Below are 22766 nucleotides of genomic sequence, written 5' to 3' on the forward strand. Positions count from 1 at the left end.
TGTTGACACCCAGGAGTTTAAAGTTCTTCACCCTCTCCACTACTGAGCTCTCAATGAGGACTGGGTCGTGCTCTCCTGACTTCCTCCTGAAGTTCACAATCATCTCATTGGTTTTGCTAACGTTGAGTGCAAGATTCTTGGTGTGACATCACTCAATGAGCTGATCCAGCTCCCTCCTGTACACTTCCTCATTGCCGATTGAGATTCTGCCCACAACCATGGTGTCATTGGCAAATTTGGAGATAGGATTGGAATTGTGCCTGGCCACACAGTCACGGGTGAATAGTGAGCTTAGAGCAGTGTGATGAGCATGCATCCTTGAGGAGCGCCTGTGTTGATAGTCAGTGAGGAGGTGGAGGCATTGTTTCCAATTTGTATTGACTGTGGTCTTAAGATGAAGAAGTCAGGGATCCAGTTGCAGAATGGGGTGCAGAGGCCATGGATTTGGAGCTTCTTGACCACCACCGAGGGAATAATGGTGTCAAAGGCTGAGCTGTTATCTATGAAGAGCAGACATATGTATGAGTTGCTGTTTTCAAGGTGATCCAGAGATGAGTGGACAGCCAGTGATATTGCATCTACTGTGGAACGATTGTGACGATGGGCAAATTACAGTGGGTCTAGACCTCTACTTAGGTTTGAGTTAATTCTGGCCATGACCAACCTCTCATAGCATTTTATCATAGTAGATGTTAATGCTACTGGGTGACAGTCGTTGAGGCAGCTCAATCTGCTCTTCTTGGGTATCGGGATGACTGATGCCATTATGAAGCAGGTGGGATCCTCTGACTGCAGCAATGAGAGGTTGAAAATGTCCATGAACACTCCAGCTAGTTGGTTGGCACAGATTTTCAGTACCTCAGGTCAGGACTGAGCCTGGATCTCTGCCACGGAGAGGCAGCAAATCTATTGTTTGTGCCACTCTGCTAGCATTTGATTGGTATTTATCATTAATGCTGATATTTTCCAAATAAAATAAGACATTCCATATTGCTTTCTTCACACTGCTACCATCAGGAAAACAGTACAGGAGCCTGAAGATAAGCAGCCAGTGGCAGAAGGACTGTTTCATCCCCCCACCATCAGATTTCTTAATAGACAATGAATCACAGACACTACCTCAATTTCTCCTATTTTATTGCACTATTTACTTATTTTTGAATTGTAATTTATAACAATATCTGCACTATAAAATACACCTACAAAACAATGAATTTTGTGACATGTTCATGACAGTAAATGGTGATTGTGAAATTAATTTTTGATCTGACCAATTTTTTGATCTGCTTGAACTTTAACATGAAACATAACAGCATTCTATCATTTTTTTTACATGGCTTTCATTTAAATGATTCGCTTTTCACCATGTCCTATGAGAATTTTTTTTATTGTCTAGATCTTTTTTGGCTGTGGCATTAAACGTTTCAGATAAAGGATTGTTTAAATTTTAATTCACTTCTGTTTCTTCAGTGACAGATGAATTGAAGTTTGTCGTGATGTCAAATTATTTTTCGTAAGAGTTACCTTTAATTACTTACATTTACTGGTTTCAATAAACCTTGCAGACAAGCTGCACTGACATCACACAATATTCTATTCAGATGAATGGTCTGCAACATTAAATCTTTTACTTTCTCCACAGATGATCCCTGACATGGGGAATATTTTTAGGAATTTGTTTTTGCACTACATGATTATCCAACTGCACGAAAACCAACAAGGTCGGGTCAGATACAGCAATGAGCTCTCTGAACCCTTCTCCATTAACAATGGCGTGAAGCAAGGCTGTGTTCTCGCACCAACCCTCTTTTCAATCTTCTTCAGCATGATGCTGAACCAAGCCATGAAAGACCTCAACAGTGAAGACGCTGTTTACATCCGGTACCGCACGGATGGCAGTCTCTTCAATCTGAGGCGCCTGCAAGCTCACACCAAGACACAAGAGAAACTTGTCCGTGAACTACTCTTTGCAGACGATGCCGCTTTAGTTGCCCATTCAGAGCCAGCTCTTCAGCGCTTGACGTCCTGCTTTGCGGAAACTGCCAAAATGTTTGGCCTGGAAGTCAGCCTGAAGAAAACTGAGGTCCTCCATCAGCCAGCTCCCCACCATGACTACCAGCCCCCCCACATCTCCATCGGGCACACAAAACTCAAAACGGTCAACCAGTTTACCTATCTCGGCTGCACCATTTCATCAGATGCAAGGATCGACAATGAGATAGACAACAGACTCGCTAAGGCAAATAGTGCCTTTGGAAGACTACACAAAAGAGTCTGGAAAAACAACCAACTGAAAAACCTCACAAAGATAAGCGTATACAGAGCCGTTGTCATACCCACACTCCTGTTCGGCTCCGAATCATGGGTCCTCTACCGGCATCACCTACGGCTCCTAGAACGCTTCCACCAGCGTTGTCTCCGCTCCATCCTCAACATCCATTGGAGCGCTTTCATCCCTAACGTCGAAGTACTCGAGATGGCAGAGGTCGACAGCATCGAGTCCACGCTGCTGAAGATCCAGCTGCGCTGGATGGGTCACGTCTCCAGAATGGAGGACCATCGCCTTCCCAAGATCGTGTCATATGGCGAGCTCTCCACTGGCCACCATGACAGAGGTGCACCAAAAAAAGGTACAAGGACTGCCTAAAGAAATCTCTTGGTGCCTGCCACATTGACCACCGCCAGTGGGCTGATATCACCTCAAACCGTGCATCTTGGCGCCTCACAGTTTGGTGGGCAGCAACCTCCTTTGAAGAAGACCGCAGAGCCCACCTCACTGACAAAAGGCAAAGGAGGAAAAACCCAACACCCAACCCCAACCAACCAATTTTCCCCTGCAACCGCTGCAACCGTGTCTGCCTGTCCCGCATCGGACTTGTCAGCTACAAACGAGCCTGCAGCTGACGTGGACATTTACCCCCTCCAAAAATCTTCGTCCGCGAAGCCAAGCCAAAGATAGAGAAAGAGAAGACCCTGCTGATAAAAACTTTCTATAAATTAACAATTCTTAGACTTCTCACCTTGTAGAATGTGGGCACAGGATCCAGATTTAAGATCACATAGCTGTACTTTCGGAATCTTGGTACCAACTGAAACAACAAAAACAATGAACCAAAAGTAAAAACACAATGCTGGAGAAACTCAGGTCAAACAGTGTCCTTTATAAAGCAAAGATAAAAATGCATAATCAATGTTTCTGGCTTGAGTCCTTCATCAGGGTTTGGAAAAATGCCAGCAGGTGTCCAGATTAAAAAGGTGGGAGGGGGGGGGGATGGAGGAGGAGCATGGTCCCAAAGACAGAAGGTAACAGATGGAGAAGGGAGGGAGGGCACAGCAAGGGGAGGAGGGATGGCTAAGTGAAAAGAGAGTGGAGAGGATGGAGAGCTGAGAGAAATAAGATCGGATGCGAAGGGAGTGGGGGCGAGGAAGGAAGAGCAGGTTAGCAGAAACTGGAAATGTCTATGCTAATGCCTTCCAGCTAGAGAGTGGTCAGATAGAAAATCAGGTGTTGTTCCTCTAATTTACAGGTGGTCTTGGTGGGATAGAACATGAGACTAAAGATAAACGTGAGTATGGGAGTAGGATGCAGAACTGAAATGCTTGGCCACTGGGAGGTCCCTGTCACTGGTGCGGACATAGTGGTGCTCAATATAGCGATCTCCCAGCCTGTGCCCAGTCTCTCTGATGTAGAGAAGGCCACAAAGTGAACACCGAATGCAGTTAATCAATCCTATACAATTGAAATTGGGTTTCACTTCAAAGGTCTGTTTTAGGCTCTGGACTGTGATGAGGCTGCAGATGTGGGTATAAGTGTGGCACTCCTGTGGCACAGGGGAAGGTGCCGGAGGAGGGAGGGGTGATTGGTAAGGAGGGATGAATGCACACGGGAATCATGGAGGGAGCAGAACCTATGCAAGGCAGAGAGGGGAAGATGTACCTAATAGTGGAATCCTGTTTCTAAGTGCCAGAAATTTCAGTGTACAAGGTATTGAATTTGGAGTTTGGTGGGGTGGTACGCAAGACAAGGGGATTCCTGTGTTTGTTGCATATGGGGGTAGAGGGGGCCAGGGCAGTTGTGCGGGAAACGGAGGCGATGCGGGTGAGGACTGAGTTGATGGTGGTGAAGGGGACACCATGTTTGTGGAAGAAGGTAGACATTTCAGAAGATCTGGACTGGATGACCTCATCTTGGAAACAAATGGATTATTATTCAAAACAAAATGATTTTTTGCTTTGAACAATGAGCCATTTGTTCAAAACAAAATAATCATTTATTAATTATTGTCACACAATACATTATCCAACATCAGTTAATAAAACATGTGAATAGTTTTCAAATATATTATTATCTTATGAATTATTTTACCATCCAGGCAACAAAATGTACTTGCTCACTTCCCATAGGACACTGTCTTTAAATATTTTATTATTGGTTTGTAGATCCATTGGAAATGGAAAAGTAATTAATAAATCCAATGACTTTGACAATCTTGTAATTTTATTATCACTGATATTGATGCTAACTTTCTGTTCCAGATTTATTTAATTCGTATTCCCTGAATGTCATGGAAAGACACAAGCTCATGAATCTGGATTGCATATCAAAAATGTTCAAATTACTGACAGAACTCAAACAACTATGAATTTCTTAATAGTGACATGTCAAAGGAGCTAGAGGACAAATCAAACTCCATCTTCATTGCAGCATCCTTCCTGCAAATCGGGTGATCAGGAGCACCTACGAGATTTCCAGTGCTGGATCAAGCTGCCCTGTGCCAACACCAGCTCGGTGGGCGCTTTATCAGCTTGTGCCGTCAAAGCTCTTCTCAACAGTTTGGGTCTTTTTATGTAAGAAATGATCAAAATCACTTGAAATAGGTATCATTTTTAAAAAAATGATTGCTTTCAGATCAGATATCATTTATTGTCATGTAATAATTACATGAAATTACTTTTAGTCCGCCAGAAAAACAAAGATTCACCATCAGCATTACCTGGCTCTTTTCTACTGTCAGAGAAAGTGAAGCAAAAGAAAGTCCCCTCAGAGTAACCGAGTATCCATGAATTCGCCTCCAGCGCATTGGCAGCTTCTGCAGCTGCATGAGACTCTAGTTCAGTTCATACCATCGGCAACCTGAGCCCAGATCCAAACCTCTGACATGATGAAAAATCCTTCAGGAGCCATCCTTGCCCTCCACCCTTTGTAATCCCAGTTCTGATAGCTGGTTTCAATAAGCCAGTCTTCAATAGTCTGTGTGGGTCTTTTGAAAGCAAGTCACCAACAGTCTGCAGCTTGTATGGGTCCTTAAGCTGCCGAGCTGCTCGATGGTCCTCTAGTCATCGACCTGGAGGATTGTTTCCTATACTTCTTCTCAACAGAGTACATTCTCCCAGTTGCTGGGGTCCCCCAGAGTCTGCAACATCTCGTGGTGTACTTTCCTGCACAGGTACCGCCATCTTGGACACAGATCCTGCAAATGCAGGATTTTTAAAAAAAATTGGCTCTTTTAACAGGCTGTTTAAAGTCTGTACATAGCCATCAGCATCGGGACTAGGCAGGTAGGACAGAGCAGCGCTGTGTCTCTGCTCCCCGCTCTCCCAGGTCTGCACAAGAGTTACAGCAGCTTCAGCAATGCCATTTTGTTTTTGTAAGTGAAGTGTTACTTCACTTTGAAGGACTGTTTGGGGCCCTGAATGGTAGTGAGGGAGGAGGTGTTGGCACTCGTGTGGCATTTCCTCTAGTCATAGGGCTAGGTATCAAGGGGGAAACTAGTGGAAAGGGATGAGTGGAAAAGGAAATTATACAGGGAGCGGTGCCTGCAGAAAGAGGAGACGATATATCTGGTGGTGAGACCATGATGTAGATTGTGTAAATTGTGGAGTTTAATATGTTGGATATCGTGGCTGATGTGCTGGTAGGTGAAAACAAGGGGAATCTTCTCCTTGTAGCATCTCGGGTTGGAGGGAACCAGGACAGATGCGTGGGTAAATAGAGATGAGGGCAAGTGCTGAGTTGATGGCAGTGGAGGGGAAGCCATGTTTTTTTTAGAAAAATTAGGACATCTTTAATGTTCTGGAATGGAAAACCTCATCCTGGGCGCAGATGTGACACAGTGAGAGGAATTGAAAGGAACAGAATCCTTACAGTGGATAGAAGAGGTGTAGTCCAGGTAACTGGGGGAGCTGGTAGGTTTGCAAACAATGTCTGTGAAGAGTTTGTCTCCCAAGGTGGAGACAGAGATTGAGAAAGAGGAGAATGCTGCCAGAGATGGACAAATATGAATTTGAGGTCAGGATGAAAGTTAGCAACAAAGTTGAAACAATGGTTACATTCCTTTGCTCCTTATGGCGCTGCGTGACTTGTTGAGTTTCTCCAGCACTTTTGTACTGTGTATTACAATCACAGACAACATCTGCAAGCTTCCTCTTTAACAACATAGCTGGCAGATTTTTTTTTCAAACTGCGGGCTAAATGCAAGTGTGCATTTGCATGTTCTGCAAATTGCATTATGCATATATTTGCAGATTTGACTTTCCTTGTCATTAAACAATTACATTATGTTACAATCCTCTGTAGGATCTTCCATTAAAATCAATAATTCTTTTTGCAAGAATTATGAATAAATGTATTATTTAAATGTGTTTTTATGTTAAAGTAGCCATCACTGGCAAGGACATCAGTTATTGCCCATCCCTCAAAACTCTCTGGAAAGAATGATTCTGCTCAGAGAGTGAGTTGTTCAAGATTTCCTCATATCTTCTTCCTATTACTTCAAAACTATTTTTCTGTACAATCTGTGCGAAAATTCTTTTTCATTCTCAAGAGGCTAATTCACCCCAGCTACTGCTGAGCAAGGTACAATTGCAAGGAATTTAAGGCCATTGGAGACCAGGCTCTGTTGGGATGAGTTAGCACCATGTCTCTGTTCACCATCAGTTAGTCACCTACTTTAATCTCATTTACCTGAAATGTTCCGTGCTTTGGCAATTCAATTGCTCACATGGGGGGAGATTGAGGGGGGAATTGTTAGAGGTGTTTAAGATTTTAAAAGGGACAGACAGAGTAAATGTGGATAGGCTTTTTCAATTAAGAGTTGGGGAGATTCAAACTAGAGGGGATGGTTTAAGATTGAAGGGGGAAAATTATAAAGGGAACACGAGGGGAAATTTCTTTACGCAAAGGGTGGTAGGGATGTGGAATGAGCTTCCAGCAGATGTGGTTGAGGCGGGATCATTGGTTACATTTAAGGATAGACTGGATAGTTACATGGAGAGGAGAGGACTCGAGGGGTATGGACCGGGTGCTGGTCAGTGGGACTAGGAGGGGGGGAATTTGTTATGGCATGGACTAGTAGGGCCGAACTGGCCTGTTCTGTGCTGTAAGTGGTTATATGGTTATATGATGCTGTTTTTTGTGAGAGTTCTGTTTCCACTGGTAAAAGCATTCCAGATTCCAACCATCCTCAGGGTGAAAAAAAATTCTCCAAAGCTCTCCAAACTCTTCCCCCTTACCTTAAATCCAAGTCCTCCAACTTTTGACATCTCGATTATGGGGAAAATTCGCTAACAACTACTGTTTTCAATTTAATTTAGGTTTACAGTACAGTAGCAGACCCTTCTAGCTCAGGAGTCTGCACTGCCCAAATATATTCATGTGACTAATTAATCTATTAACCCCGTACATCCTTGGAATGTGGGAGGAAACCGGAGCATTTCCCAATTCTGGAAACCCATGCAGGTCAAAGGAGAACTTATAAATTCCTTATAGATTCAAACCAAGATAAGTGGCACTGTTATAGTGTTGTGCTAACCTCTACTTTATCCATGCCACTCCCTCTCAGTTTTGTATACCACAATTATCTCTTACCTCATACTCCCCTGTTCCAAGGACTAATCTTTCTAGCCTCTCCATGTGACTAAAATGCTTCATCCTTGGCAGTATTCCAGTCCAACTCTTCAGTTCCCTCTCCAATGGCAATCATATCCTTCCAATAATGTAATGATATGAACTGTACGTAGTCATCCAGCTATGGCCTAATCTATGTTTCATAAAGATGTATTTTGTAATCTGTTTACACTCACTATAATCCCCATCTGAAATTAGTAATATTTCACTTTTGTCCCAATTTACTTTATACACAGATAATACACCATATCGCTCCAAACATTATTGCAAATGTTTCAAAGATTGTTCTAGATGTGTTAAAGATATCAATACATCAACAGCAAACAAATTTAATCTTATATTCATCATCTGCAATTCCTATCCCTTTAATATCATTTTGTCTGATTGCTTGAGCTAACAGTTCTATGATGGTCTGATAAAATTAAATATTTAGGAGTAATGGTTGATGCGAAATACCAATCTCTGTATAAATTAAACTACATACCATTATTGAGAAAGATTAAGATGGATTTGATTAAATGGAAAGATCTTCCATTGACATTAATAGGCTGGGTAAATTGTATTAAGATGAATATATTCCCACTTATTCAATAACTTTTTCAATCAATTCCATGTTTACTTCCAAAAGTATTTTTCCAAGATTTGAATACGGCGGTACGGAAGTTTTTATGGAAGGGGAAGTTAGCGAGAGTAGCATTACAGAAAATGACATGGAAATATGCTTTAGGAGGTCTTCAATTTTTCATTTTCAAAATTATTATGAAGCCTCACAATTAAAATTTGTTAATAGAATTTTGGCTATCACACAACCTCATAGTTGGGCTAAAGTGGAACTAGCTTGTATTTCTGAGTCTCAGGTTCATCAGTTTATATTGAAGTGGGATTCTGGTTTATTACAGGGATATAATATGCCTGTTTTAAAACATTTATTAGGAATCTGGACTAAAAAGAATTTTGCTATAGGTACGAAGGGTAAGATATCAACTCAAATTCCATTATATCAAAATAGGATTATTCCTTTTTCGATGAATAATAGGTATTTAAAGGTATGGGATTCTGAGGGTATAAAGGTGATGGAGGATTGTTTTGAAGAAGGACAGTTTCTTTCTTTTAATCAACTTAGACAAACATTTGGAATATCAGTTAACTCTTTATTTGTGTATTACCAAGTTCGAGCTTTGGTAAAGGATCATTAAGGAAGAGAAATGAAATTACCCGAATTAACAAAATACGAATTTCTCATTTTGTATACGTTAGAAAAGGGCTTTATTTCTGATATGTATTCGTTGTTGCAAGATAGTATGGATAAACCAAATCTAAATAAATCTAGAAATAAATGGGGAGGTGATTTATCTTATGATATACCTCAGGAGGACTGGGAAGTTATGTGCCAAGATGGGGTGACTAAATTACTTAATGTAAGATATAGTTTGGTTAATTATAATTTTTTTAATCAGTTGTATTTGACCCCTGAGAAATTTAAAAAATGTTGATTTAGTAATTCAGATTAATGCTTTAGATGTGGACGACATATTGGAACATTTTTACATGCAGTTTGGCTTTGTGATAAAGTCCAACCATTTTTGGAAAAAATTAGAGTATTTTTTGAAAAATCATTTCAGATTAAATTGCCATTAGACCCAGAATTTTTTTGCTGGGTTATATTGTTTCGTGAACTGGTTTGGGGTTGGACAAGTTTCAGATAGCTTTTGTTCATTTAGCATTGGCAGTAGGACGGAAGTGTATTGCGATTACTGAGAAAGATGATGTAGAAGTAAATATGACTCATTGGCATGATGAATTGAGATCTTGTATTTATATGGAAAAAAATAACATAATTTGTTTAATAATTATTCTTTTTTTTGTTCAAATGTGGTCATCTTATTTGGAATGTATGGGTTTAGAAATATCTTAAGATATTATATAGTTTATGCTTGTATTTAGTTGATTTATGGTTTTTTTTTCTCCCCTTGTGGGGTATGCTGAGGGTGGGAGGGAGGGGGTGGGTTTATATTGCTTTAGTTTATTTTGTTATTATTATTATGTATTGTTTTTTTGTAATTTGAAAATCTTAAATAAAGTTTAAAAAAAAATAAAGGTGTATTTTAACCTTCCAGGTCTCATATTTTATGGAAATGAAAGGTATTCCAAACATTTTTTTCACTACCCATGGTGCTCCCTTCAGGGATGTTGGACTTGTATACACAAGATCCCTTTGTTCCTCAGTACCACTAGAGCCACACCATTAAATTAATATTATCCTATCCATATCAGTCGCTGTGCATTTATTTTTTTTAACTTTATTTATTTATTTGAAAGATCATTAGTAATAATACAGCATACATTCCATAAAGACAATTTTATAGAAATGTATATTTATAAAAAATAAATAACAAAAAAAAGAAAAAAATATTTAAAAAAAGGAAAAAAATGAGTACCCACCCACCCTCCCACCCTATCAGCCAGCTCTCTTAAGAAGAGCCAAAAATATATAAACAGTAACTAAGATATGTAATAAATCCAAATACATCTAAATGCATATATTCCAAATATGGTAAACACTTATTAACAAAAAAAATTATCATGCAGATTAAATGTAATTTTTTCCATAACAATACAAGCTTTCAATTCATTATGCCACTGTATTATATTAATCACTATGTTATCTTTCCATGTACTTGCTACACATTTTCGAGCTACAGACAATGCTAAGCGTACAAATGCAATTTGAAATTTATCCAACCCTAATCCCTTTAATGGAATCATATAATCCATTAAAAAAAATAGATGGATCTAGTGGTAACTTAATGTCATATAATTTTTCCAAAGTTAACCTAATTTCTTGCCAAAATGGTTGTACATGAACACAAGACCAAACAGCATGTAAAAAAAAGTACCAGTACATACACATCTAAAACAAGAGTCCAAATTACTAAAACCATATTTTTTTCAATTTCTCTGGAGTTAAATATAACTGATGTAAAAAATTATAATTAACCATACCATACCGCACATTCATCAATTTAGTAACACCAACATGACACATATCTGCCCAATAAGTCTTCAGGAAAAACAAAGGCTAAATCATTTTCCCATTTAAGCTTAGACTTCTCCCATTCCGGTTTATCCATATTGTTTTGTAATACTTGGTACATAACAGAACTATAACTCTTGTTTGGTATAGAAGAAATCAAAGACTCGAATTCCATCAATACAGGTAAAATCATCTCTCTACCATACATATCTTTCACCAAAGCTCGAAGTTGAGAAACAAACAAAGAATTTTCAGCAATATCAAACGCTCTTTCAATTGATTGAAAGAAAGAAACTGTCTTTCTACAAAACAATCCTGTAACATCTTTATACCCTTAGAGTCTCAACTCTTTAAATGATTATTAAACATTGAAAAAGGAATAAGCTGATTGTTATATAATGGGGTTAAAATTGACAATTTACCTTTTGATCCTAAAATCTTATTTTTTTTAAGTCGATACCTTTAATAGATGCTTTAACATCGGCATATTAGATTCCCGCAACAAATTTACATTCCATCGAAATATAAATTGATGCACCTCAACTTCAGAAATACAAGCCATCTCAACTTTAGCCCAACTCGGGGGTTGGTCCAAATCTATCAGTCTTCTAATAAATTTCAACTGGGCTGCTTCATAATAATTTTGAAAATGGGGTAATTGAAGCCCACCTAATGCATACTTCAAAGTAAGTTTATATAATGCTACCCACGATAATTTACCTTTCCATAAAAATTCTCTCATAGCTTTATTTAAATCCTGAAAATATCCCTTTGAAAGAGAACACGGTATTGATTGAAATAAATATTGAATTCGAAGAAAAATATTCATCTTAATACAATTAACTTGGCCAATTAAAGTTAACGGGAGATCTTTCCACTTAATTAAATCTGCTTTAATCTTTTTTAAATAAAGGAACGTAATTTAACTTATATATAGATTGACAATCAGCATTGACAATTATTCCTAAATATTTAATTTTATCAGACTATTTCAATTTAATAATATTTTTATATTCTGAATAATCTCCTTCTCCAACAGGCAAAATTTCACTCTTATCCCAATTAACCTTGTATCCAGATAATGTTCCATATTGTAATAAACATTCCTACAAATGTGGCAATGATTGTTCTGGATTTGTTAAATATATCACTGTGCATTTATCATAATTAAATTCCACCTACCATTGCTTTGCCCATTTTATCAATTGTAAATCTCTTACATCTTACAGGATATAACTTCTTGTCACCAAAGACAGTCCTCCTCACCTTCAACATCACCAATTTTCATGTTATCTTCAAACTCAGTAATGATATATCCTTTATCCTCTCTAAATAGTTACAGTAAGGGCCTGAGCACTGATCCATGTGGTATAACATTGGCCACAAACTGCCAATCACAAAAACAACCCACCATCATCACCCTCTACTTCTTTCATCAGCTAATTTTGGACCCCATTCATTAGCTTTCCCTGGAGCTCATATATTTTGGTCTAGTTTTCGATGTGCATGTAAACCATTTCCATGTAGACCACATCTACTGCAATACCATCAAATCCATTTTTTTGTTACCCATTTGAGAAGCAGAATATTAAAAATAACCTGATAGGCACCTTTTTCACAGAGGGAACTAGGAATATAGAAGGACCTGCCAGAGAAATGGTGGAGGTGGGTACATTTACAACATTTATATTTGGCAGAATGGTTTAAACCAGTGGTTTTCGAACTACCCCCCTAAACTCACATTCCACCTTAAGCAATCCCTATGCCATAGGTGCTCTGTGATTAGTAAGGGATTGCTTTAGGTGGTATGTGGATGGAAAGAAAACGTTTGAAAACCACTGTTTTAATTCTACCTATTTGACTCGTTATGCGCACAATTTCATAACTCCAAAGGAAATAGGTCAATGACAAATTTTCTCAAGCAAAATATTTCAGTAACAATTGGGTCTTGAGTAATGGTTCTCAATCATTTCCCCCCAACCCCCCACTCAAATACCACCTTAAGCAATTCCTTACCGATCACAGAGCACTTACAGCATAGGGATTGCTTAAGGTGCAATGTAAGTTTAGGGAGGCAATTTGAAAACCACTGGTTTAAAGGAATATGGGCTGAATGCAGGGACATAAGACTTGCTTGGTTGACATGGACAAGTTGGCCAAAAGGGCCTGTTTCAATCCTGTAAAACTGAGTTTATGGTCAGACAGAATTTCCTCCTAACAAAGCCAAGCAGACTATCAAATTGAATTGTTTATCATCCTGTGCACGGAACTGACCAGTCAAGTCAATCTATTCCTGAGAAGAACAGGCAGTGCAAAATAACAGTGCAGAGTATGATGGTACAGAGAAAAAGCTCAATGAAAAAATGCAAGGGTAGCATCATCTTACTATTGAAAAGTCCATTCAATAGTCTGATACTGGCAGGCAAGAAACTATTCTTGAACCTCATGGTGCAAGTTTTCAAACTCCTGCTCAACAGGAGGTAGAAGAGAGTCTGACCAAGGTGGGATGGGTCATTTAATATGTTGACTGCTTTCCCAAGGCAGCGGGAAGTGTAGACAGAGTAAATGGAGAGGAAGATTTTTGCACGATGGCCTGAGCTGTATTTACAATCCACTGCAATTATTTTGCTGTCTTGGGCAAAACAGTTCCCATACCAAGCTGTGATGCATCCAGACAGGATGCTTTCTATGGCGCATCCATAAAATTTGATGAGACATTGGGGCTACAAATTCTTTTAAGCTTCTTAAGTAGTAGGCCAGTGGTTCTCAACCTTTTTTTTTCCACACATACCACTTTAAGTAATCCCTATGCCATAAGTGCTCTGTGATTAGTAAGGGATTGCTTAGGACAGTATGTGCGTGGGAAGGTTGAGAATTACTGCTCCAGACACAATTGTTACTGAAATATTTTGCTTGAGAAAAATTGTCATTAGCCTATTTCCTTTGGAGTTATGAAACCGTGCACATAACGAGTCAATAAGGTACAATTAAAACAGTGGCTTAGGAAATACTTAAAGTGGTTTGTGAGTGGAAAAAAGGTTGAGAATCATTGAAGTAGGTAATGGCATGACTTTATGGCTGTATGGTCAATGTGGCTGAACTGGGACAAATTGATGATATTTACACCTGAAAACTTAAAGATCTCTACTATTTCAACCTCAGTATCACCAATACTGACTGGAACATGTTCTCTGCTCTGCTTCCTGAAGGTGATGATTAATCCCTGCCTTTCTAAGTACAAATTAATCTTGCACCTGAGATTTATTTTCAAATTGATTTACTACCAATGATGTTGGGCTCAGAGGCATGAGGTTACTACGCTTATCCCTGCAACCTTCTTCAATAAATTAAACACATTTACCCTCCTCCAGTCATTGTGCCTCCCCTGTAAAATCTATCAGGACCTTAGCAATCTTCTTCCTTGCCTCCCATAGCAGCCTTGGATGTATCTCATCAAGCCTTGGGAATTTGTCCAAATCTAAACCTGCTAGTACACTTAGTAGCTCTTCCTTTAATCCTATAATTTCACTGTCCCCTCTCTGAACTTTCTACCCTCTTGGCCTTTTGAATGAATATGGTTAAGAAATGTGTCCTCAGGCTCCAAATATAAATTTCAACTTAGGCCCCAATTCTTATCCTGGTTATACCCTTACTTTTCATATAGAAAGCTTTAGTATTTTTGTTAAGCATACCCACTGGTTATATTTTGTGCCACTTCTACCAAATCATGTCTCAACCTAATGACAATGGCCTATTGCTGGTCAATATTTACCTTTTTCTACAAATATGTTAGTTCTAGCTCTCCCACTTAACTTCCTTCCATTTGCCAGAACATCACAATGGGCTAAATGCATACTAATTTAAGTGGATTCCTTCAATTAATTTTAATCAATCTGCACATGATTTTTATTCCCAGTTAATATATTTGAAATCTCTTCCATATCTTTGCACTTCTCAGAAATATGCCCTCTTGTATAAAGAGTCCAAGACATTCCGATATTCAGTATTCAGATAATTGGGCTTCAAAAAGAACAAGTTTAATTTTGCACAAAACACACTACGTGAAAAAATGTCCATCTCTTGCCCCACAATACATAATGTCTCCATTCCAGTTTGAAGTTAAGCTCTAATTATGTCTAAAAGCTATTAATTTTGGAGGTTGAGTGTCTGAACAAGTTACTGTCTGAGCAATTTATGGTGAGTATATTGCATGTGAATAGCACCTTCATCAACAAAATTAATCATCTCTTTGTTAATGATTCACAGTCAGCAAATGGTTCATTTGGTCACATTTGTTTATTATGGGGAGGTCAACTTGGCCAATTTTCCATTTTGTCAGTGTTATAACTGTATCAACTGCTTGGCTAGAGGTACAGATGCAGTTGCGATGCAGGTCATTTTATAAACTTTACTGTATCCATTGGACTCAGTAAGATGAGAATGGGGTGAAACTGGTTTAAGATTGGTTTCAAAAATGGGGAGGATCTCAGGAGAAACTCTGTCAGACGGCTCACACAGCACTTCTGGTTGAAGGAAATTCCAGACACTTCAGCCTTGTTTTCTTCTAAACTCACTAGTTAAGGTCCACCATTATTCAGGATCTGGATATTGATAGGAACACCTTCTCCTATTAATGTTTAATTTCTACCATCAGTCAAGACAGGACACAGATCTGATAGTCATAGGATAATACTTTTCTACCTATATCATTGATGGACAAAAGAACTGGAAGTGGCCCACTGATTTCCTCCAGTGGTTAGTTTTTTTGTTCAAGATTAAAGCATCTGCAATCTCTTGGGTCTTCATTATTGTATTGTCTAATATGCATGTATCCCCATGTTTTAATTTTATTAGGTTGGTACATACATTTCAGAAACATCCCTACTAGGGCTGGCATGTTTTTCTATATTCCTCATTGAATCAGAGCTGTTTCTTGAGTATGAGGGTGGAGTCAAAGATATGCTGATTCATGAAGTCACATATTACAAGGAAACAGAGTTCATCTATTACTAGCCCAGATGTGTCCCTCTAGCTGTTAAATCTACTCTAAGCCTCTCATGGTTGTTCTACCATAAACATGATGGTATCCTCAGCATGTGGTGGATATTCATATGAACATAGATGAATTTGTAACTGGTAGATTAGCAACAATATCAAGGCTCACCTACTAAATGAATGGTTCCAAGCCTTGATTAGTAATGATACTTAAAATCCCTATACTCTAAGGACATTTGGTAATCCTGCTCTCCACAATACTTCCAATTTGTGATTAAACAACATTATTTAACTGTAATTTACAAAAAAATTTTGAAACTTCATGGAGTTCAAAGTCAATGTTAAGGATTATACGGGCCATTTCTTCCTGATTATCTAAAAATATTGGCTTCACCTCCAAATGGGACATGATAATAATGAAGGAGTCTGGGAAATTGGCTGGAGATTAAAAATCTTTGTATGTGATCATGACAGGCCACTGCTTGACTAACCTTGGAACAACTTTTCTCAATTTGGTACAAATCCTCCAATATATGCATGAAGAACTTTTCTGAGTTGTATAGAATAGTGTTTAAATCTGATTCCATGTTTGATAAAGACCAGATATTCCACTCTATCTTTCTGAAGCAATATGATACAATACTTAGGCATTTCAAATGCAGTTAAATTAAAAACATTGTTGTGGAAATGGAGTCCTTAAAAGTTCAAGTCATTCAAGAAAAGCAGAATTCTTCCCTTCAAAGACATTAATAAAATAACAGGCATCATGGGTGCCACAATAAACATAAGCAATACATTTCAGATTCAATCAATTAATCAAATTCAAAATCTATCGTGGATTTGAACTTGCTTGACTATTGCAAAAGTTCAAAAAAATTAAAACCGATAAATAACCTTTGCAGTTCTCTTTCAGTAATCTCATCCCACAATTCCAGACTGGCTTTTATCTTGGCCTGGGGCTCTTCAAAAACTGAACCTCGAGGGAACACATTGGACTTACATTTTGAAAAAAACATCAACATTTCACATTCACTGGTTGGAGCATCCAACAACATTATACTAACCAGCTATCAGACAGTGATTCATCGCAATTGGTGACATGTGATGACAATAGACTGTTCCTTCAAACGAAAAAATTTCAGCAGGCTGTAAAATGAAAGATAGTTTATTTTTTTGTTTCTTTTAAAAATATTTTTATTAATTCAAAAGGGAGAAATATTACATGAATACTTGTATATTGTTTAGATATTTATTAATTATATAGCTTCTATATAATGCAATACAGAATGTCACATATCAATTATAAATACTTATAGAATTCTAAAAAAGTGAAAAATCCTCATGAGAATTTTACCTCATATTCTAATATTGAGATATACATGGTAATTATCTAAATAGATCAATCTCTTCTAATTGTAGAAAAAAATAAGAACAAAAGAAAAAAAAGGAAGAAAAACATATTAATCTAAACCCTCCCACTAAATATGGTCACCAGCAAATAAATTGTAAAGAATCAAGTATCAGCTCTCGGACATTGGATAGAAAAACCCCCAGACCACACCTGCCAAAGTAATTATGATAATTGTCCATGAATGGGTCCCATATCTTTTTAAATTCAACCTTGATCTCTTTAATATTATATCTAATTTTAATTTTTTTTTTAAAAACAGTAAAGTCAATGAAATTTTTACAAAGGACATTGCACAAATATTACAATGTTATAATATGTAATTAAACATTGGTAAAAAGATACGAGTTTTATGCAATGATTCAGCATTGTTCAATCAGGATTTTGTTCTTTAAAGGTGTGGAAATATGTCAGAGTTCACCTTCATTCACTATGATAAAAGCAACTACTGCACTGTTAACATGAGCTAAATAAATGTAGTAATGCAGATCTTCCGTTTCTCCACAGATGGTTTGCAAAAAGCTCAAATAAAATTGTTTACATATTATTCTCATAGTAAAGTTCTCTAAAAAAAAATGACTATTTGTTACATGATATCAACACACTTTTATTCATTTAGTCATTTTTAATGCAGACTTTAAATACAAAATAAAATGTTACACAACACTCAACAATGTGTAATATTTAACCTTCTCTTTTTATCCCATGAAGATAATCAAATGCAATCACAGGCTCCACAAAATGATTAAAATTATACTGAAAATGCTTATAACTTCCTGGATTGATATCTGAAATTCTTGAAATGAATTGTTTTATTGTTATGTATACCGTAAACAGTAAAAACCTTTGTTTCGAGCGTTGCCTGGCTCCTGGCAATCCAACTTATACAACAGGCATTGTAAAAATAACAAATAAACATCTCAATAACAGTGTAGGGTGTGGTATTACACAAGTTAAATAGTGCAGAGTATACATGAAAGTACAAAAACATAGTACAGTAAATAAAACACTATTTTAAAAGACAGTGCATATGAAAAAACACAACCAGTTTCTCTGATACCTTTCATCATTGGGTCAAAGAGAATCCTATCCCAGATTGTCTTCTTGATCTTTATAGAGACAGTTTTCTTTGAAGTCAGTGATAGTGTCATTCCAGGTGCCTAACTTTTTAATCCGGGATCGCTGGGACTGACATTTGCCATTGTTTGGAATCTTCCAGACTTCAAAATCATTTTGATTTTGGTCCCTTTAAGCCTGCCCACCTGACTTGCACTCATCTCTCTGCCCATCCCAAGTTTCACTGCCGTCTCTCTCTCTCTCCTTCCCCTCACCCACCCGAGTCACACTACTGTCTCTCTTCCCCCCCCCCCACCCCCCACTGCTGTACCAGTACAATGGGAATAGCCCCTTTTCGGTTCCCCTGCATTGGCACTGATACAGTAGTTTCAGCTGTGTGGAGGATTATGGGTGGCGATGATGGCAAATGAGCCACCACCAGGTCAAGTGAAAGCACCACGACGCTGGACGGGCGTCACTATACAGTGATTCGGAGGCACTTATAAAGTAGTGGAATGACACAGATATTCCAACGTGAGTTGAGTGAGGATCATGCTTGACAGGTAGGGTACTTATAAATTAATTATGTCAATAATTAGTGATGCCGAACTCAACGGGATACACGGGAGTTGAGTGAGGATTGCGTCTGGTCATGGTTGACGCTTTGATGAGCAGGTGTTATTTACCAAAAAAAGTGCCCGTTTTTGGAGGTTGCTGGTTTCCTGAATCCCGGTTAAAAGGTTAGGCACCTGTATTTAACTGCTAAACTGTAATATTTACTAACTAAAATCTTTTTTCTGGTGGGACAGACACCATGAGATTTTCTGCATTTGCGGAAATCAAAAAAAGTTCTATTTTCTCATCTAGCCCTCTTCACTAATCTCATCCTGTCCACAGCCCTTGAATATTGGACCTTACCATTTTACCTCAATATATTTTAACTATCTTGCTAGATGACTCATTGTTACCAAATTACTTGTTATCCTGCTCTTTCGCCATTCTTTCTCCCCCCCTCCAATTATTCACCCACTCCATGAAAACATAACATCATCTTCCACATCTGTGGATACATTCAACTTGCTTTTAATCCATTCATGGGGTCTAAATAGTCTAAACATCCAAATAATTAAGTGGTGGGGAGATTAAAGCCAATGACTTCAGTTCCTGTCACAATTTTCAAAGGCCTTATCCACTGAACTTCCATAGCTTTTTCTGGCCCTTTGAGATCTCTTTTTTTTTTAAACTTTATTTAAGATTTTATAACATGAATAAAATAGAAAATTACATTTAAAAAGAATAAAAGTAAGAAAATAAAATTACAGTACATCGGTAAACTAAATAAACTAACCCCCCCCCAATAATTATTACACAACATTAATAACCTAACTTAAAATTAGTCTAACCCCTCCCCCCAAAATAAAGAGTGAAGAGTTAATAAAGTGAACAATATTATATATAAGAAAAAAAAGCCAACTTACAAAAAGATAAAACATAACAAGTAAAGATACTAACAAAAAAAAATTATCAATACTAAAATATCACACTTAAAAACATATTTAAAGCAAACTTAAATGCATATATTTAGCAAACGGAGTCCACTTTAACCTATAAAAAGACATCCTATCCTGAATTGAAAAAGATATCCTTTCTATGGTCAAACAGGATTTCATCTCCAAATGCCACCTATCTAAAGTTAATATATTTCTGTCATTCCAAGTAAGTGCTATATATTTCTTGGCCACAGCTAAAGCTAAATAGATAAAGGAAATCTGATAATCCTTTAAACCTAAATCAATTAGTGATTGCATATTCCCTAATAAAAATATATCAGGATCTAATACAAGACAGATATTATATAAACTATTAAGTATAGATTGAATACCTGCCCTTTGAGATCTCTGACATTCCACTTCCGACATATGTGCACCTCTAATTTTAATCACGTACTCCAAAGTAAAAACAAAGTAAATCCTTACTTCAACCATCATGTCAACAGATTTTCATGTTTTACTTCTATGGCCGCCAAAATCCCCAAGTTCTTGAATTTCCTCTCTTCACCTTCTTTCCAGATTTTTCCTAATTTAAGTGCCTTAAAAGTACTTTCTTAACCAAGAATTTGTTCAATTATTATTTCTTTCTTTTGTTTAATGGCATTAAAACAGGAATTCTAATACATTCAATAATATGAAGGATGTAAATACAAGTTGTTAATGTTGCTCTTTATATCTTCTTAAGTGGTCAAAATCATTTGTCTCCTGTATTTCCAAACATCTTCCCACCTTATTGAATCTCTTTTTTTTTTAGATAGAATTTGTGTAATTTTACTGGGCTAAAGAATGTTGGTGGTCTTGGCATTGGTTGTTCACACCCAAACAACCAAAACTCAAAATCTCTGTTTCCTTACGCGTTTAGACTACCAGAAGTGCGGTAATTAGAGAGGTGGGACTTGCAACATGTATCATCGATATGTGGTATTCATTAGTCCAGTGGTTCTCAACCTTTTTCTTTCCACTCACATACCACTTTAAGTATTCCCTATGCCATAGCTGCTCTGTGATTAGTAAGGGATTGCTTAAGGTGGTATGCAGATGGAAAGAAAAAGGTTGAAAACCACCGTTTTAATCATACCTAATTGACTCATTATGTGCACGGTTTCATAACTCCAAAGGAAATGGGCCAATGACAATTTTTCTCAAGCAAAATATTTCGGTAACCACTGGCTCAAGAGCAGTGATTCTCAACCTTCCCTTCTCGCTCACATATCACCTTAAGAAATCCTTTACTAATCACAGAGCATTGATGGCAATAGGGATTACTTTAAGTGATATATGAGTGGAAAGAAAAAGGTTGAGAACCACTGCATTAGCCTATTGTTCACAGAATGCCTGCAGTTAACTTTAGATTGCAGGCATTCCAGGAAATTTATTCGGAGTTTAGGAGGTAAAATATCAGAATGGAAATGGCACCCTCATATGGAAAATGGCAATAATTTCCTGGAATGCAGCAGCTGTCCAAAGTACATAAGTTTTAAGGTCTACAGAATACCTAAAGATCTCTTTCCTCACTGGTATCCAGTGACCCCTGCTGGTTCTAATTGTGTTGACAATGTATGCAAAGAGGAAAAGAATCACATTTGTTCTTCTTTGGCTTGGCTTCGCGGATGAAGATTTATGGAGGGGTAATGTCCACGTCAGCTGCAGGCTCGTTTGTGGGTGAGAAGTCCGATGCGGGACAGGCAGACACGGTTGCAAGGGAAGATTGGTTGGTTGGGGTTGGATGTTGGGTTTTTCCTCCTTTGTTTTTTGTCAGTGAGGTGAGCTTTGCGGTCTTCTTCAAAGGAGGTTGCTGCCCGCCGAACTGTGAGGTGCCAAGATGCACGGTTTGAGGCGATATCAGCCCACTGGCGGTGGTCAATGTGGCAGGCACCAAGAGATTTCTTTAGGCAGTCCTTGTACCTCTTCTTTGGTGCACGTCTGTCTTGGTGGCCAGTGGAGAGCTCACCATATAACACGATCTTGGGAAGGCGATGGTCCTCCATTCTGGAGACGTGACCTACCCAGCGCAGTTGGATCTTCAGCAGCGTGGATTCGATGCTGTCGGCCTCTGCCATCTCGAGTACTTCGATGTTGGAGATGAAGTCGCTCCAATGAATGTTGAGGATGGAGCGGAGACAACGCTGGTGGAAGCGTTCTAGGAGCCGTAGGTGATTCGGAGCCGAACAGGAGTGTGGGTATGACAACGGCTCTGTATACTCTAATCTTTGTGAGGTTTTTCAGTTGGTTGTTTTTCCAGACTCTTTTGTGTAGTCTTCCAAAGGCACTATTTGCCTTGGCGAGTCTGTTGTCTATCTCGTTGTTGATCCTTGCATCCGATGAAAAGGTGCAGCCGAGACAGGTAAACTGGATGACTGTTTTGAGTTTTGTGTGCCCGATGGAGATGTGGGGGGGCTGGTAATCATGGTGGGGAGCTGGCTGATGGAGGACCTCAGTTTTCTACAGGCTGACTTCCAGGCCAAACATTTTGGCAGTTTCCGCAAAACAGGACGTCAAGTGCTGAAGAGCTGGCTCTGAATGGGCAACTAAAGTGGCATCATCTGCAAGAGTAGTTCACGGACAAGTTGCTCTTGTGTCTTGGTGTGAGCTTGCAGGCGCCTCAGATTGAAGAGACTGCTATCCATGCGGTACCGGATGTAAACAGCGTCTTCATTGTTGAGGTCTTTCATGGCTTGTTTCAGCATCATGCTGAAGAAGATTGAAAAGAGGGTTGCTGCGAGAATGCAGCCTTGCTTCACACCATTGTTAATGGAGAAGGGTTCAGAGAGCTCATTGCTGTATCTAACCCAACCTTGTTGGTTTTTGTGCAGTTGG

General features: G+C 38.3%; 1 protein-coding gene across 2 annotated transcripts in view; it reads right to left on the reverse strand.

The window, feature by feature from the left end:
* The window catches only part of ercc8 (excision repair cross-complementation group 8), a 52007-nt gene that overhangs the window by 24374 nt on the left and 4867 nt on the right, over window positions 1-22766 (reverse strand). For both annotated transcript variants that reach the window (XM_069924466.1, XM_069924465.1), the window contains exons 5-6: window positions 17000-17081; window positions 3021-3089 (exon numbers count right to left, since the gene is read on the reverse strand). In XM_069924466.1, the coding sequence (XP_069780567.1) occupies window positions 3021-3089; window positions 17000-17081 (151 nt within the window). The remainder of the gene's footprint in view (window positions 1-3020; window positions 3090-16999; window positions 17082-22766) is intronic.

This window comes from Narcine bancroftii, chromosome 3 (assembly GCF_036971445.1).
Source record: "Narcine bancroftii isolate sNarBan1 chromosome 3, sNarBan1.hap1, whole genome shotgun sequence".
NCBI lineage: Eukaryota > Metazoa > Chordata > Chondrichthyes > Torpediniformes > Narcinidae > Narcine > Narcine bancroftii.